The sequence below is a fragment of the Babesia bigemina genome (genome assembly GCF_000981445.1).
Source record: "Babesia bigemina genome assembly Bbig001, chromosome : III".
NCBI lineage: Eukaryota > Apicomplexa > Aconoidasida > Piroplasmida > Babesiidae > Babesia > Babesia bigemina.
This window is the reverse complement of record NC_027218.1, coordinates 3,017,337-3,028,777: the sequence shown is the minus strand read 5'-3', so window position 1 is coordinate 3,028,777 and position 11,441 is coordinate 3,017,337. Positions and strand designations below refer to the sequence as shown.

Sequence of the window (11,441 nt, the reverse complement as noted above, 5' to 3'; positions counted from 1 at the left end):
TACACTAAAATAATCGCTATATTGGGTTTTAAAGTGTCGTGGCGCCATCGCGCGCGTTTCGTTTGATTTCCCTTTCCTTCTGCCTTTTGGGCGCGCCCAGTTTTCACGATGCGTCTGATAACGCACAACCTGTTGATGTGGTGAGTGGACGGAGCGGTCTGCGCGCGCCGCCTTCCGCGTGCCTGTCCCGTAACACGCCGTGCAGCAACAGGCCCCGCTGCAGCGGAGGCTATCCCCTGCGGGTGTGCGCCTCGATGGAAGATGGCTCCACGAAGGTGGAGCCGCAGGAGCTGAACCCCGAGTTCATCAGGAAGATGCTGCAGCGCATGGATTACGGCGTCCTGGTGGAGGCCGCACGTTCGGTAGGTTTCAGGCCACTCTCGCCACCGCTGAGCCGCTGCGCACCGGTCTAACTGAACTCGCAGCTCGGCACGAACCTGCCGGAGAGCTACAGCGACGCCGACCTGGAGTCTGAGGAGTTCATCGCACTGGTACACCGCTGCATCCTGGAGGTGGGCAACACTTCGTGTCATACTTCGTGCTAAGGACCACGAAACGTGGATCCGGCCACGTCCACGTGTCACAGCGATTTGCTCGGTCGTCGCCGTGTCGGCGGTTGTTTACACATCGCGCATCTCACGTATATTCGGTGGTGTCTAACGGCGTGCAGACACACGTCCTCAAGGGCACGCTCACCTGCCCCAAATGCGAGCGGGTCTACGACATAAACAACGGTAAGCGAGCAGCGAAGCTTGTCGACCGCGTTCAGGGATCCCAGATATGCTCCACTGCGAGGGTGGCGAGTAGACACGGCCCGTCACTCGGTTGCGGGAGTGACCTCCCGGTCGCCCATTCTCGCCTCGTATCAGACTCAGTATAACACGTGATAAATGTCTGCCGTTGTGTATGTGTCGTTGGTGTGCGCTAGACCTCTCTTCTGCGTGTGGTAACTTGGCGTGTACCGGGGGAGGGAAAGTGCAATTTTTGGCAGCGCGGCGCGTGCGTACGGTTATTGCGAGCCGTCCGCCGGCTGAGCACGCGGCGGCGTTTGCCCATGTGTGCTTTGTTGGGGAGTGTGTGAGCACACCGCCCACTTTGCTGACGTTGTCTGGAGCGGTGGGGGGTGGCGATGTTGTCTTACACATCAGGGCAGCCGTGGCCAGAATCGTTTTATACCGCTGCAGCGTGTAGTTTTTGTCCCCATTTACCCGTCCACAATGGCCGCCAATCGCACTAACTTCCGCTATTCGGATTTCAAGTGCGATCTGTCCGGTGCGTGTGTTCGCTTCCCCGGCATCGGCGCGTACGTGCGCATCGGCGAGAAACTGGGCTGTGGCGCATACGGGGACGTGTTCCGAGGCTATAGGTTGGATGAATGTAGTGATGCGACCCCTTCGAGCAACGATGCGGGTTACCAGTGTAAGAAGCGGCACGTCGGAGGCTGCTCGCCCACCTCCGACTCCGCCGCCGCGTCTGCAGGCGGTGACGCGGCCGGCAGCGGCAAGGACGACGGCAGCGGGCTCGTGGGCACCTTCAGCAACCCTCCGGAGACTGCCCGGGAGGAGGGGTCCCCCGAGCCGCATGTCCCTGACTACGCCATCAAGTACTTCAAGGAAGACATCGTGCACATAATGAACGAGGGCTTCAGCTCTGGCACTCTGCGCGAGCTCAGCATAATGAAGGTGCGTGGGCCGTATTCATTTGGGTCACTTGCTGCAGAGTTGCAACGACCACCCCAATATTCTGAAGCTGGTCGACGTCTATGTCGGTACGTCATCCCGGCTCATTTCGTCACTGCGGCTGCAGGCGCTCATCCCGGCATCGCGGCCACCCTGAACACCCAGCTGGGCGACATGCTGAAGTCGTCCGGCAGCGACCTGTCGCGCAGGAAGGACCTGCACTTCTACCCGTTCAAGAACTCCCAGGTGTTCATGCTGGCTCTGTACGAGTATTGCGAAGGTGGGTCCGGTGTCGCCGCGGAGCTTTCATTGCGTGCAGGTGGCGACCTGGGAAGGGCCATCTGGCGCGCCTACGACAAGGGCCTGGGCGGCTACACGCTGTCCGAGGTGAAGTGGTACGCGTTCCAGCTGCTGAACGGCCTGGCGTACCTCCACACGTCCAAGGTATGCTGCTGCTCGTTGAAATTTGGTGTAATCGCGCTCTCAGATCCAGCACCGTGATTTGAAGCCGAACAACATCATGCTCGCAACCAGCGACCGGCTGACGGTGCTGAAGATCGGCGACTGGGGCATGGGCCGCGAGATGCGTAACCTCGACGGGACCATCACCCCCACGGCGTGCACCCTGTTCTACCGTCCCATCGAGGTCATTCTGGGCCCGATGGTGATCCCCCCCGAGAGCGAGAACTTCCTGCGCCCCTCCCAGAGCCACGTGAGTTTTGCCGATCGCCGTGTCTAACCTGCCCTAGCGGCACAACTACGGGATCAACGCGGACAACTGGAGCGCCGCGTGCATCATCGCCGAGCTGGCGACCGGGCAGCCCCTGTTCCACGGCAACTCGGACTTCCAGGTGCTGACCCGCATCGTGACCACGCTGGGCCGGCCCACCGAGGAGGAGTGGCGCAACTGCTCGCGGTCGGAGCACTACCCCTTCAAGGGCAGCCTCTACAGGATGCAGGTCACCGACAGGAAGGAGCGCCTGCGCACGGTGCTCCAGGGTCGCATGGACGACTTGGGCCTGGACCTCCTGCTGTCGCTGCTGGAGTACAACCCGCACAAGCGTCTCAGCGCGCTGGAGGCGCTATCGCACCCGTGGTTCCACGACGTCGACTTCCGTCACCTGGACGCGTTGGGCGTGCGCAACTGCATGTCTAACACGCTCATGGGCCGGTTCGGCCCGGGAGCGGTGCGGGACCTCGAGGCCAACTCTGGCGGGATCACGTCGAGCACGCTGCTGTCGCACGTGCTTTTCCTAGATTCGGATACGCGGGATCAGGTGGTGGACGCCATGGACCGCGACTACGCGTGCGTGGCGCCGGCGCTGCGGCAGTCCGCGCTGCCTGTCGCGATCCAGTACAGCGGCGCCGCGCGGTCGTCGCCCCTTTGAGCTGCCGAGGAGCTGGAGATCGGGAATCAATTATTAAATGAGTAAAAAATTGGTGTGGAAATGCATCTTTCGCGGGGCGGTTGCGCTGCGCGGAGGATTCCGCAGGCAGCCGTTGTCGCGACGGCCGCTTTCGGCCGGTTGTCTTCCACCGCCCAGCTGACACGTTTGCCTAGCCGGCATCAGAGGCGTGACGCGTGATCCGCGCTGCCGTGTCTTGCTGTCATAACCGCTGGGACCGCTGTAATTTTTGCCGCGGTGGGGCGAAAAGTATATAGTATGGGGTTGCGATTGGCGTCGAGCGACCGCGGACCATTCGCGTGGATACGGCCACTTTTTGCGCAGTGCTGCCTTCCAATAAACTCGAAACGCGTCGGACAAAATAATTTGCCGAACAGGGCTGTTGCTAGCGCGTGCTCGTGGGTATTTTGTTGTGGCAGCGCGGCCGGGTCTAAACGCTGTGTCACAGTCGCCTTGAGCTGTTTCGTGTCTAACGGCTTGCCGCGCTTAAATTTCTCGCGCTAGTTGGTGCGCGAGCTAGGGATCCACCTGACGACTCACAGGTGTTTAGAGTGGAATCCTTCTTGGGGACGCGAGCCCAGCAGATTGTTACTTGAGGCAAAAAATTTCGCCCGGATATTATTTTTTTTGTCGGAGAGTTTGATTCGACTGAGCGAGTGTCGTTCGCCCAACTGCGCATTGCCTGTCACCCAACGTTATCAGGCGCGGCCGAAGGCTTCGTGTACTCCTGCGTAGACGCTCCTGCAGCTTGGAAGGCCGGATCGTTTTTTTAGCGCGGGTCGCTAGGCTTCCCGATTTGGCTGATTGTGAAAATGGCTGATTCTGCTCAGGTCGAGAGACCTTACGCGTCGGCCGACTCCGCGGTGGATGTTACTTCCACGTCGCTGGTGCAGGGCGGCGAGAACTACGGTTACACCGGCGAGGTGCAAGATATTCCCGGCTCAGGTGAAAAAACTAATCGCATGGAGCACCTCGAGGCAACCGAGTCCGTGGAGTACGGAATGCCGGATGCCAACGGACAGCAGCTGTACGACAACGGCGGGGCCGCTTACCAGCCTTCCGACGGCAGTTATACAGACCAGGGCTGGAACAGCTCGGGGTACATGGGTTTGTCCCAGGAAGGCCTCCACTTCAGCGGCGAGGTGCCGCACGAGTCACACATGGTACGTTTACGCGTCGGTGGCCGCCGTCACGCGGCCTTCCGGATGTAGTGACGTCTCTTCATCGATGCTGTACGTCCCGTTGTGTATTTTATGTGGTGTGTCTTATTCCTGTTGTGTTGTCGGGGTATGTCGGGATTCTTATCGAAGACGGCCTTCCACGGCCTGCTCCCGTGCTGGTGTCCACGGTCGTATGGGCTGTGGAATCCACCTCCAGCAGCCGTCTACCTTTGCGTTTCGTTAATGTGTATCGTTTGGACGCAGCTCCAGTCGCGGCGATGTCGTTTTTTAGTTCTTTAGGCGTACTGTATGCGTGGGATAGTTGTTGATGCTCTTCAGGCTTTCGGAAACCAGGGATTCGACATGACCAGCACTTTAGTGGGCTCGTTTGGCAGCGTTGTCAGCGAGAATTCCATGCAATCCGCTGATGGTACGTTACCGGGTGTGAGTTGGCACGGCGCATTCAGGCTCGCTGCACTCCAAACTGCTGGACATGGCACAGCACGATATTATGCCGCCCCATGGCATGTCCCTAAAAATGGACGGCGGCGCCATGTCGGGCGAGCCTCCTCGACGCGCGATCTCGAAGGGTCGCAAGAACAAGGATGAGGCCAATGAGCTGGTGCGTCGCGCCAAGTTACTGCCCAAGGTGATGGGCGTTCGCTACGATGCCAACCACCAATACTGGGTTGCGACGTGGTATCAAAATCGCAAGAGAATGGATCGGTACTTTTCCGTAGGTCGTTTCGGCTTCGAGGAGGCCCGTATGCTGGCCATCGACTGCCGCAAGACGGCGGGCAAGAGCCTGCAGGGCAAATCATACGACCGGCCGCATTACGCGCACAAAGAGGCGTCGGCCAACCCCCGCCCTACCTACGGTGCGTTACTAGGGTGCCTCCTGTGATTGCTTTCAGATGCTGACAACAGCGCGGACAAAAGCACGGAGTACTACGGCGGCTCCGACACGTCGAAGAAGACGAAGGATTTCAACCGTCTCAACGTGTCCAAGGTGGCGCTGAACTACATTCTGTCTGACCTGTGCAACAACTGCTTGCCGAGCATCCTCGAAAACAACCACATGCCCGGGGAGCTCTATATTCATTGCTACAACAAAATATCCGACCACCTTCAGATGATAATCACGGCGAATCAGTCTGAGGAAATAGAGAAGTACCTGCACTTGTTCCAGTTGTGTATTCAGAACCGCGTGCTGCCCAGCGCGCTGCAGGTTCAGGAGCAGAGGGCAATGATCACCACTCTGTGCCAGATGTAGGCCTATCGGCATATCTGGTTGTCTGTACAAATGTCATTTGATATATTTTGTTAGATGTTCATTGGCGTTGTGCGGCGTTCTGCCGCGTGTTTTGCGCGTCTGCCGGTCGAGCGGTACCTGCTTCCGCTGCCGTCGCGCCGCGACTCCGTGCTCTCCAAGCTGCGGTTCGTTCCAGCCGGCCGGTGTGTCCGCATCCATGCAGCCGGGTGTTCATGGACCCCGTGAGGAAAATACACCCGTTTGCCGTGCTTGCGCTGTGTCGCGGCGACTGCCCGCGTCACCTCCGAGGTGAGCGTTCCCGGCGTGGAATCCAGCCTTCCCAGCCTTCGGCTTCGAGCCTGCGGACCAGACGGCGAAGCTGCTGCTCGGGATAGTGCACATCTGGATCCTGCATCGTCGTATGCACAGCGCGGTAGCAGTCGGTGGCTCGTGTGTCGACCCCCGTGCAGGGCCTCGAGACGGAGAAGATGCTCCTATGGGACTACCTGTGGTCCCACATGCGCACCATACTGTGTGCACAAGGGGTATCTGCGTTGCCCGCAGCTCTGATTCGTCGTTCAGATCCACGAGCTACAGTTTCGGGCCAACCTGGAGGAGATGCAGCACAAGACCCTGGGGTTCTGCCTGGCGCTGGACGAGTCCATGGACGAAATCGCGCAGAAGGGAGACGACACCACGCTACGGAAGATGCTGATCATGTATGTACGGCTGTGGGTGTCTCGTCTGAATCGTCGCAGCTACTTCTACCAGCGGAACAGCGGCATGATGCAGTCGCAGCCCCTGGACTTGTTGACCAAGTACATCCTGGCGCTGGTATGTAGCGTGCTCCGTCGTTAGTCTCACAGCGGCCGCAGGTGGATTTCGTTTCCGAGGTGCCCGAGGAGGAGTTTCGCTACGCGGCATTCACATGGTAGGCGACATGCACGCTACTCGCATTGCTGTGTTCGTGACTGCGCGGACGCGAGTGGTTACCGTAACCATTCGCGGGCGCGACACCGTAGCATATACGCTACTAAATGAGCAGGTTATATGGCAGTTTGTCGTACATGAGCACATGGTGTGGGCGCCGCACGTCAGGGCAGCAGCCTCGCAACGGAGCTGCGCATTCGCCCCCGCCCACCTGTTGTCTGATCCACTGTGACGCACACATCACGCAACGCAGGCCTGAAATCGACCACTACATCGCGAACTCAGCGGCTTAATTCAGGAACGCCGGCTTCACCTTGACCTGAGCGTAGAGGAAGACCGGTTGCTGCCACATTTTACTAAGCCTGTGTGACACATTTTTTTGCATCTGCTTGACGATTCGCCCCTGGATCCCGCATATGATTTTAGCGGCCTTGTCGTTTCTGACGTACAGCTCCTGCGCACCGTTGATGGCATGTCGTGCTGGCTCACCATCTCTATGATCAGCGACCCGTTGTCCGCAGGCGTCCATCCGATGACCTTCTGGCCGACCTGGTACGGCAGTTCCTTGTTGAACCAGCAGTAGATGTAGGTCCGCACCAGCTGTTCGACCACCTGCACCTTGGACATGGTGGTGAGCATGTCCGGCGGGTACACCCACCGTCCGGGCCTGGCCACGGCCTTGAGGAAGTGCAGTACGCGTTCCACGCCTATTCCGTGTTTTGCGCTGGTGTAGAATATGTCGTCGAAGGTGCCGTGGTTCTTCATTTCCCTCGTCCTGGCCTTGACCCACTTCTTGTGCTGCACCAGGTCGATCTTGTTGAGCACCAGCGCCACCGGCTTCCTCCGTTCGCACGGTTCGTGTCCGCCCGCTGCGATTTCCCCTCCAGCTAACGCCGCTGGTTCGTCCTCATCGAAGAGTTCCGTGCCGTCGGGGTCGGCGTCATCTGCCCCGGCCGCCTCAGGGTAGCTTGGGCGGTGATCCATGTCGCCGACGTGGCCATCACCAGCCTCAGACACAGCTCCGGTATCGCACGGCGCCGCCCCCGCGAGCAGCCGTACAATCCGAAACAGCTCCGCGTCCGGCCGCTTCACGGTGTCGAGCACCAGCAGGCATGCGTCGGCCTCCCGGTAGGTCCGCCACGCGGTGTCCACGAGTGGCGCGCAAAACCGCCTCCTGCGGTGCGACTCCAGTATCCCAGGGCAGTCCATGAGTATGATCTGGCAGTTGTCTGCGCACAGGATGCCCTTGATGTCCTCCCTGGTGGTGTTGACCTTGGGCGACACCGCTGCGATGGTGCTGCTGAGCAGCGCGTTCAGCAGCGAGCTCTTGCCCGCGTTGGGCAGGCCGACCAGCGCCACCCTAACTAGCTTAGGGTCCTCCGGCTGCTGCGGCGCGTGCCAGCTGACGGTGGTTGCCTGTGTGTGTATTGCATTGCGCATTAAGAGTGCGACGTACGCTGAGGGGCACGGGCTGCCGAGTCGCGTTCGCTCCGTAGTAGGGCACGTTGCCGCGTGGCCTCGCTGCTACCGTCGTGTCTGTCTGTGCCTGTAGTGCGACGCTGGTGTCAACGTCGGTGCTGGCGCTGTGGTGGGTGAGGCCCTGCGCATGGCCGGGTCGAGCCGAGGACTGCCGCCTCAGCATGCACGGCAGGGCCACCGCCGCGCCCCTCCGCCAGCAGGTGTTAGCGCACGGCGCTACTACGCGGCTGCTAAAGAGGAACATCGGATAACGGCGGCGTGTCGGCTGGGCAGGCCAGGGAGGTCATCCGGGGTGTCGCCGTCCGCCTGCAGCGGCGCATCATCCGCATGCGTCGTACGGCATAGCCGCGTTCACACAACGACTGACTGCCGCCGCCGTCCGCCGCTAGTATGTTGACGTATCAACGAACGGCCGCGTTGATTTGGGCGTCGAGCGGACCCTGGACGTCGCCCCGTCCTTGTGGTAGCCAACACCGCCGGGCGGAAGTGATCCCTTATCCGCGCCTGCACGGATATTTGAGCTATTAAGCCGCGTTAAAGACGTACTGGCCGCGCCTGCCCAGCGTTTTGGCGACTGTACCTTCCGCACCCCACGCTCTATGCGCGCGAGTGTGTTGTCGCATTAGCGGCGGTGTCAGCCTAGTAACCAAGCGCGCTTTACTCCACAGCGTTTCACAGACTGGATATTTTACTACATTGTTGCAGCGGGCCTGATTGGGGTCGCTCTTTCCGTTGTATCGCCCGCAGTCGATCGTCCGCGTACGTTGGGTAGGATGATGCGTAATTCGGGTAGCGGTCACCCGCACGGGCATGCTGGTAACACACACAAAGGCGACAAGCGCGCGTCAACGCTTGCGCGCGTCAACGAGGAGCGTTTGGCCTACGCTATCTCGTGCCTGGTGGTAAGTGGCTGTTCGCGCTCCCCAAATCCCCGTAGGGCAAGGACGTTGTCGTGCACATGAACGGCGGCCGCATCATGAAGGGCACCTTCCACTCGTGTGACCCCGTGCCGCGCCCGACCAAGGCCTATGACATTGCTTTGCGCCATGCGCGTGCCGTCCAGAACAAGGTACCGTCCATGTGCATGGCGATCTGACGCTTCTGCAGAGCGAAGACAGCGGTTCTGGCAGGCAGTACGTGGTCTTCGGCACGGACTACCAGTACGTGGTGGCCAGCGGCGTGTCGATGGGCCCCTCCGCCAAGGAGTCGAAGTCCGCGAACGCCGCGTCCGCTCCGCCGGCGGGCGAGGGCGGCGCTTCGAACAAGCGCTCGGGCTCCGGCAAGTTCAAGACCGACACTGAGATTTCCGGCTCCAAGGGCCAGCGCCACAGCGACAAGCTCGTGGAATGGGCGTCCGAGGCGCCCGTCGCCGACAATCAGCTGTACGTGCTGGAGGCCCAGCGCAAGACCGAGTGGGACCAGTTCGAGTCCAACCGCAAGGACTTCGGCGTGGAGAGCACCTACGACGAGAGCCTGTACACCACCGAGCTTAACATGGACGACGTGCCGCAGCGCATCCAGGACCAGGCGACGAGGCTTGCGTCGGAGATCCTGGGCAGCAGCGGCGAAGGCGGCTACTCGCAGCTGGAGAGCTACCTCGAGCAGGATGAGGACGCCGTGAACAACGCCGTGACGGAGCAGATCGTCAAGAAGGCGCTGGCGCGCAACTCCCGTGAGGAGAGGCGAGAGGAGAAGCGCGAGGAGAAACGGGAGGACCGGCGTGAAGACAAGCGGGAGGAGAAATATTCACAGGGTAACAAGGGCAAGACCCGCTCTTCTGGTGGAGACGGCGCTGCGGGCGGCCACAACTCACGCCCCGCGTCGTCCAGTCGCGTCATGTCGTACAAGGATATCATAGCCAACAGCTCGACCTCCCCGTCTCAGTCGCAGAAGGGTGCGGCCACGCAGGACAACACCCCGCAGCAGGGCGGCCACGGGAAGGGCGCCGGTCACGAGCGTGACTCAGCGCAGCACACGGTACGTTTCCGTGACGCATTTCCCGCAACTGTCTTTCAGCAAACCTCCACCGCTCGCTCTGATGTAAATCGCGGCCGCGCGGCGAACGTCGAAGCGCGCGGCGGCGAGCATGGTGCTGAGGAGTCACGCAAGGGCGAGCGTGGCGGCGCGTCGCACCCTCAGAAAGCCGAGGAACGCGCCGCTGCCAAGCCTGCGGTTGAAACCAAACCGGCCTCCCCCGCTTCCCAGACGAGCGGGACCATCAAGAAGACGTTCACATTCAACCCGAACGCCTCCAGTTTCACCCCGTTTTCGGCTGCTCACATTGCCGTGCGCCTAGCATCCCCGTCGCGTCGCTCGGGCTCCCGCTCTCCCATGAGGCAGGCCCAGGGCCCTCAGAAGGTACGCCACGTATGTTGGAGCCGACATTGCCCGCAGGCGCCGTCTGGCGAGTCACGCCCCGCTGGCGTCGGAACCCCAGCCTCCGGTGGCAAGAGCAAGGATAACACGGCCAACGCGAACGTCGGCGCGCAGGCCAGCGCAAAGTTCAGGCCTTTCGCGGCTATGGTGGGTTAACGTGTTTCGAGCGCCAAATGCGTGCAGGCTGGATACCCCGTGCTGGACGTATCTGCCTACACCGTGCTGACCTGGCCGCTGACCGACTATGGGCTCGAGGACGGTTGGCAGAACTGCAGCGACGTTACGTACCGTAGCGTCATCGGCGACCTGAGCCAGTATTATGCCGCTCCCGGCATCGTAGCTATGCGTCCTCAGCACCCTATGGTCGCCTCAGCAGGCATGACCACGGTCCTGTTGCCGCAGGCCGGGCCGGTCACGTACCCCGCCTACCAGCTCGGAGGGATACCCGTCAACATGGTTCCCTACAACCGGCAGGTTACCCCCAAGTTCTTTGCGCGGCAGGCGCAGCAGCCCATGCAGCCGATTGTGCCTGCACGGAGGCCAATGAACGGCGCCACGACGCCTTCCATTGGACATGCGCAGCCGCAGGTGAAGCCCAAGCTATGAACAAACAGGAGCGGAAACGTTATTTAATGCATACACCCACTGTTCGGCGTCGTATTGCCAGCAGGCGCGCCGCATGTATGCACGCTGAGCCACGGGGCCCGCAGTCAGCCCATAGGCCCGGAGGTACCGCACATTTACTAGGGGAGTGCGGCGCGTGGCTCGTGGACATTGTTTTAATGCGCTACTTAACCATAGTGAGCTCAGTGGGTGGTGATGGTGGTGGTTCGGGGCTGCTGTGTGTCGCCCGACCTCGGCGGCTCCGTACGAGGCGGCCGCTGACAGTCGGCACCTTTGCACGGTAAATTACGCACGTGCTCACATTTGGCATTGGCGGTCACATCAGGCCGCGGGCAGCGCCGCCCGGGCGCGATGGCCCTCGCGGCCGCCGTCGCCACTGGCGGTAGCTGCCGAACGATTTCCATGCAGATCAAAAATAATAGTCGCAGCAAATGGACATGAGATCGCCATTTCAGACGCCATTATACACAGGTATGTGTCGTGCCGGCGTCGCGTCCAACGCACGTTGTTGCACGGTGCGACGTCGTGATTCCGC

At 60.9% G+C, this 11,441-nt stretch overlaps 6 protein-coding genes across 6 annotated transcripts; 5 read left to right on the top strand and 1 right to left on the bottom strand.

Annotated features, from left to right (window-relative positions):
• Positions 1-108: 108 nt before the first annotated feature.
• Positions 109-880, top strand: BBBOND_0312360 (Trm112p-like protein, putative; the record flags this gene model as incomplete). Its single annotated transcript, XM_012914065.1, has 4 exons — positions 109-140; positions 206-362; positions 426-512; positions 671-880. 4 exons carry the CDS (start codon positions 109-111, stop codon positions 878-880), a joined length of 486 nt encoding a protein of 161 aa, XP_012769519.1.
• Positions 881-1,217: 337 nt separating this feature from the next.
• BBBOND_0312350 (protein kinase domain containing protein, putative) lies at positions 1,218-3,067 on the top strand (the record flags this gene model as incomplete). The annotated part of the gene is made up of 6 exons (XM_012914064.1): positions 1,218-1,682; positions 1,720-1,768; positions 1,807-1,959; positions 1,999-2,123; positions 2,167-2,391; positions 2,429-3,067. 6 exons carry the CDS (start codon positions 1,218-1,220, stop codon positions 3,065-3,067), a joined length of 1,656 nt encoding a protein of 551 aa, XP_012769518.1.
• An 830-nt stretch (positions 3,068-3,897) lies between these two features.
• BBBOND_0312340 (hypothetical protein, conserved) lies at positions 3,898-5,518 on the top strand (the record flags this gene model as incomplete). The annotated part of the gene is made up of 4 exons (XM_012914063.1): positions 3,898-4,248; positions 4,585-4,675; positions 4,713-5,123; positions 5,160-5,518. 4 exons carry the CDS (start codon positions 3,898-3,900, stop codon positions 5,516-5,518), a joined length of 1,212 nt encoding a protein of 403 aa, XP_012769517.1.
• A 54-nt stretch (positions 5,519-5,572) lies between these two features.
• Positions 5,573-6,432, top strand: BBBOND_0312330 (hypothetical protein, conserved; the record flags this gene model as incomplete). Its single annotated transcript, XM_012914062.1, has 7 exons — positions 5,573-5,700; positions 5,721-5,806; positions 5,842-5,930; positions 5,968-6,042; positions 6,080-6,216; positions 6,256-6,331; positions 6,373-6,432. 7 exons carry the CDS (start codon positions 5,573-5,575, stop codon positions 6,430-6,432), a joined length of 651 nt encoding a protein of 216 aa, XP_012769516.1.
• A 284-nt stretch (positions 6,433-6,716) lies between these two features.
• Positions 6,717-7,867, bottom strand: BBBOND_0312320 (small GTP-binding protein domain containing protein, putative; the record flags this gene model as incomplete). Its single annotated transcript, XM_012914061.1, has 2 exons — positions 6,717-6,881; positions 6,917-7,867. 2 exons carry the CDS (start codon positions 7,865-7,867, stop codon positions 6,717-6,719), a joined length of 1,116 nt encoding a protein of 371 aa, XP_012769515.1.
• An 812-nt stretch (positions 7,868-8,679) lies between these two features.
• Positions 8,680-10,888, top strand: BBBOND_0312310 (ataxin-2 N-terminal region domain containing protein, putative; the record flags this gene model as incomplete). Its single annotated transcript, XM_012914060.1, has 4 exons — positions 8,680-8,808; positions 8,844-8,975; positions 9,014-10,264; positions 10,466-10,888. 4 exons carry the CDS (start codon positions 8,680-8,682, stop codon positions 10,886-10,888), a joined length of 1,935 nt encoding a protein of 644 aa, XP_012769514.1.
• Positions 10,889-11,441: the final 553 nt, after the last annotated feature.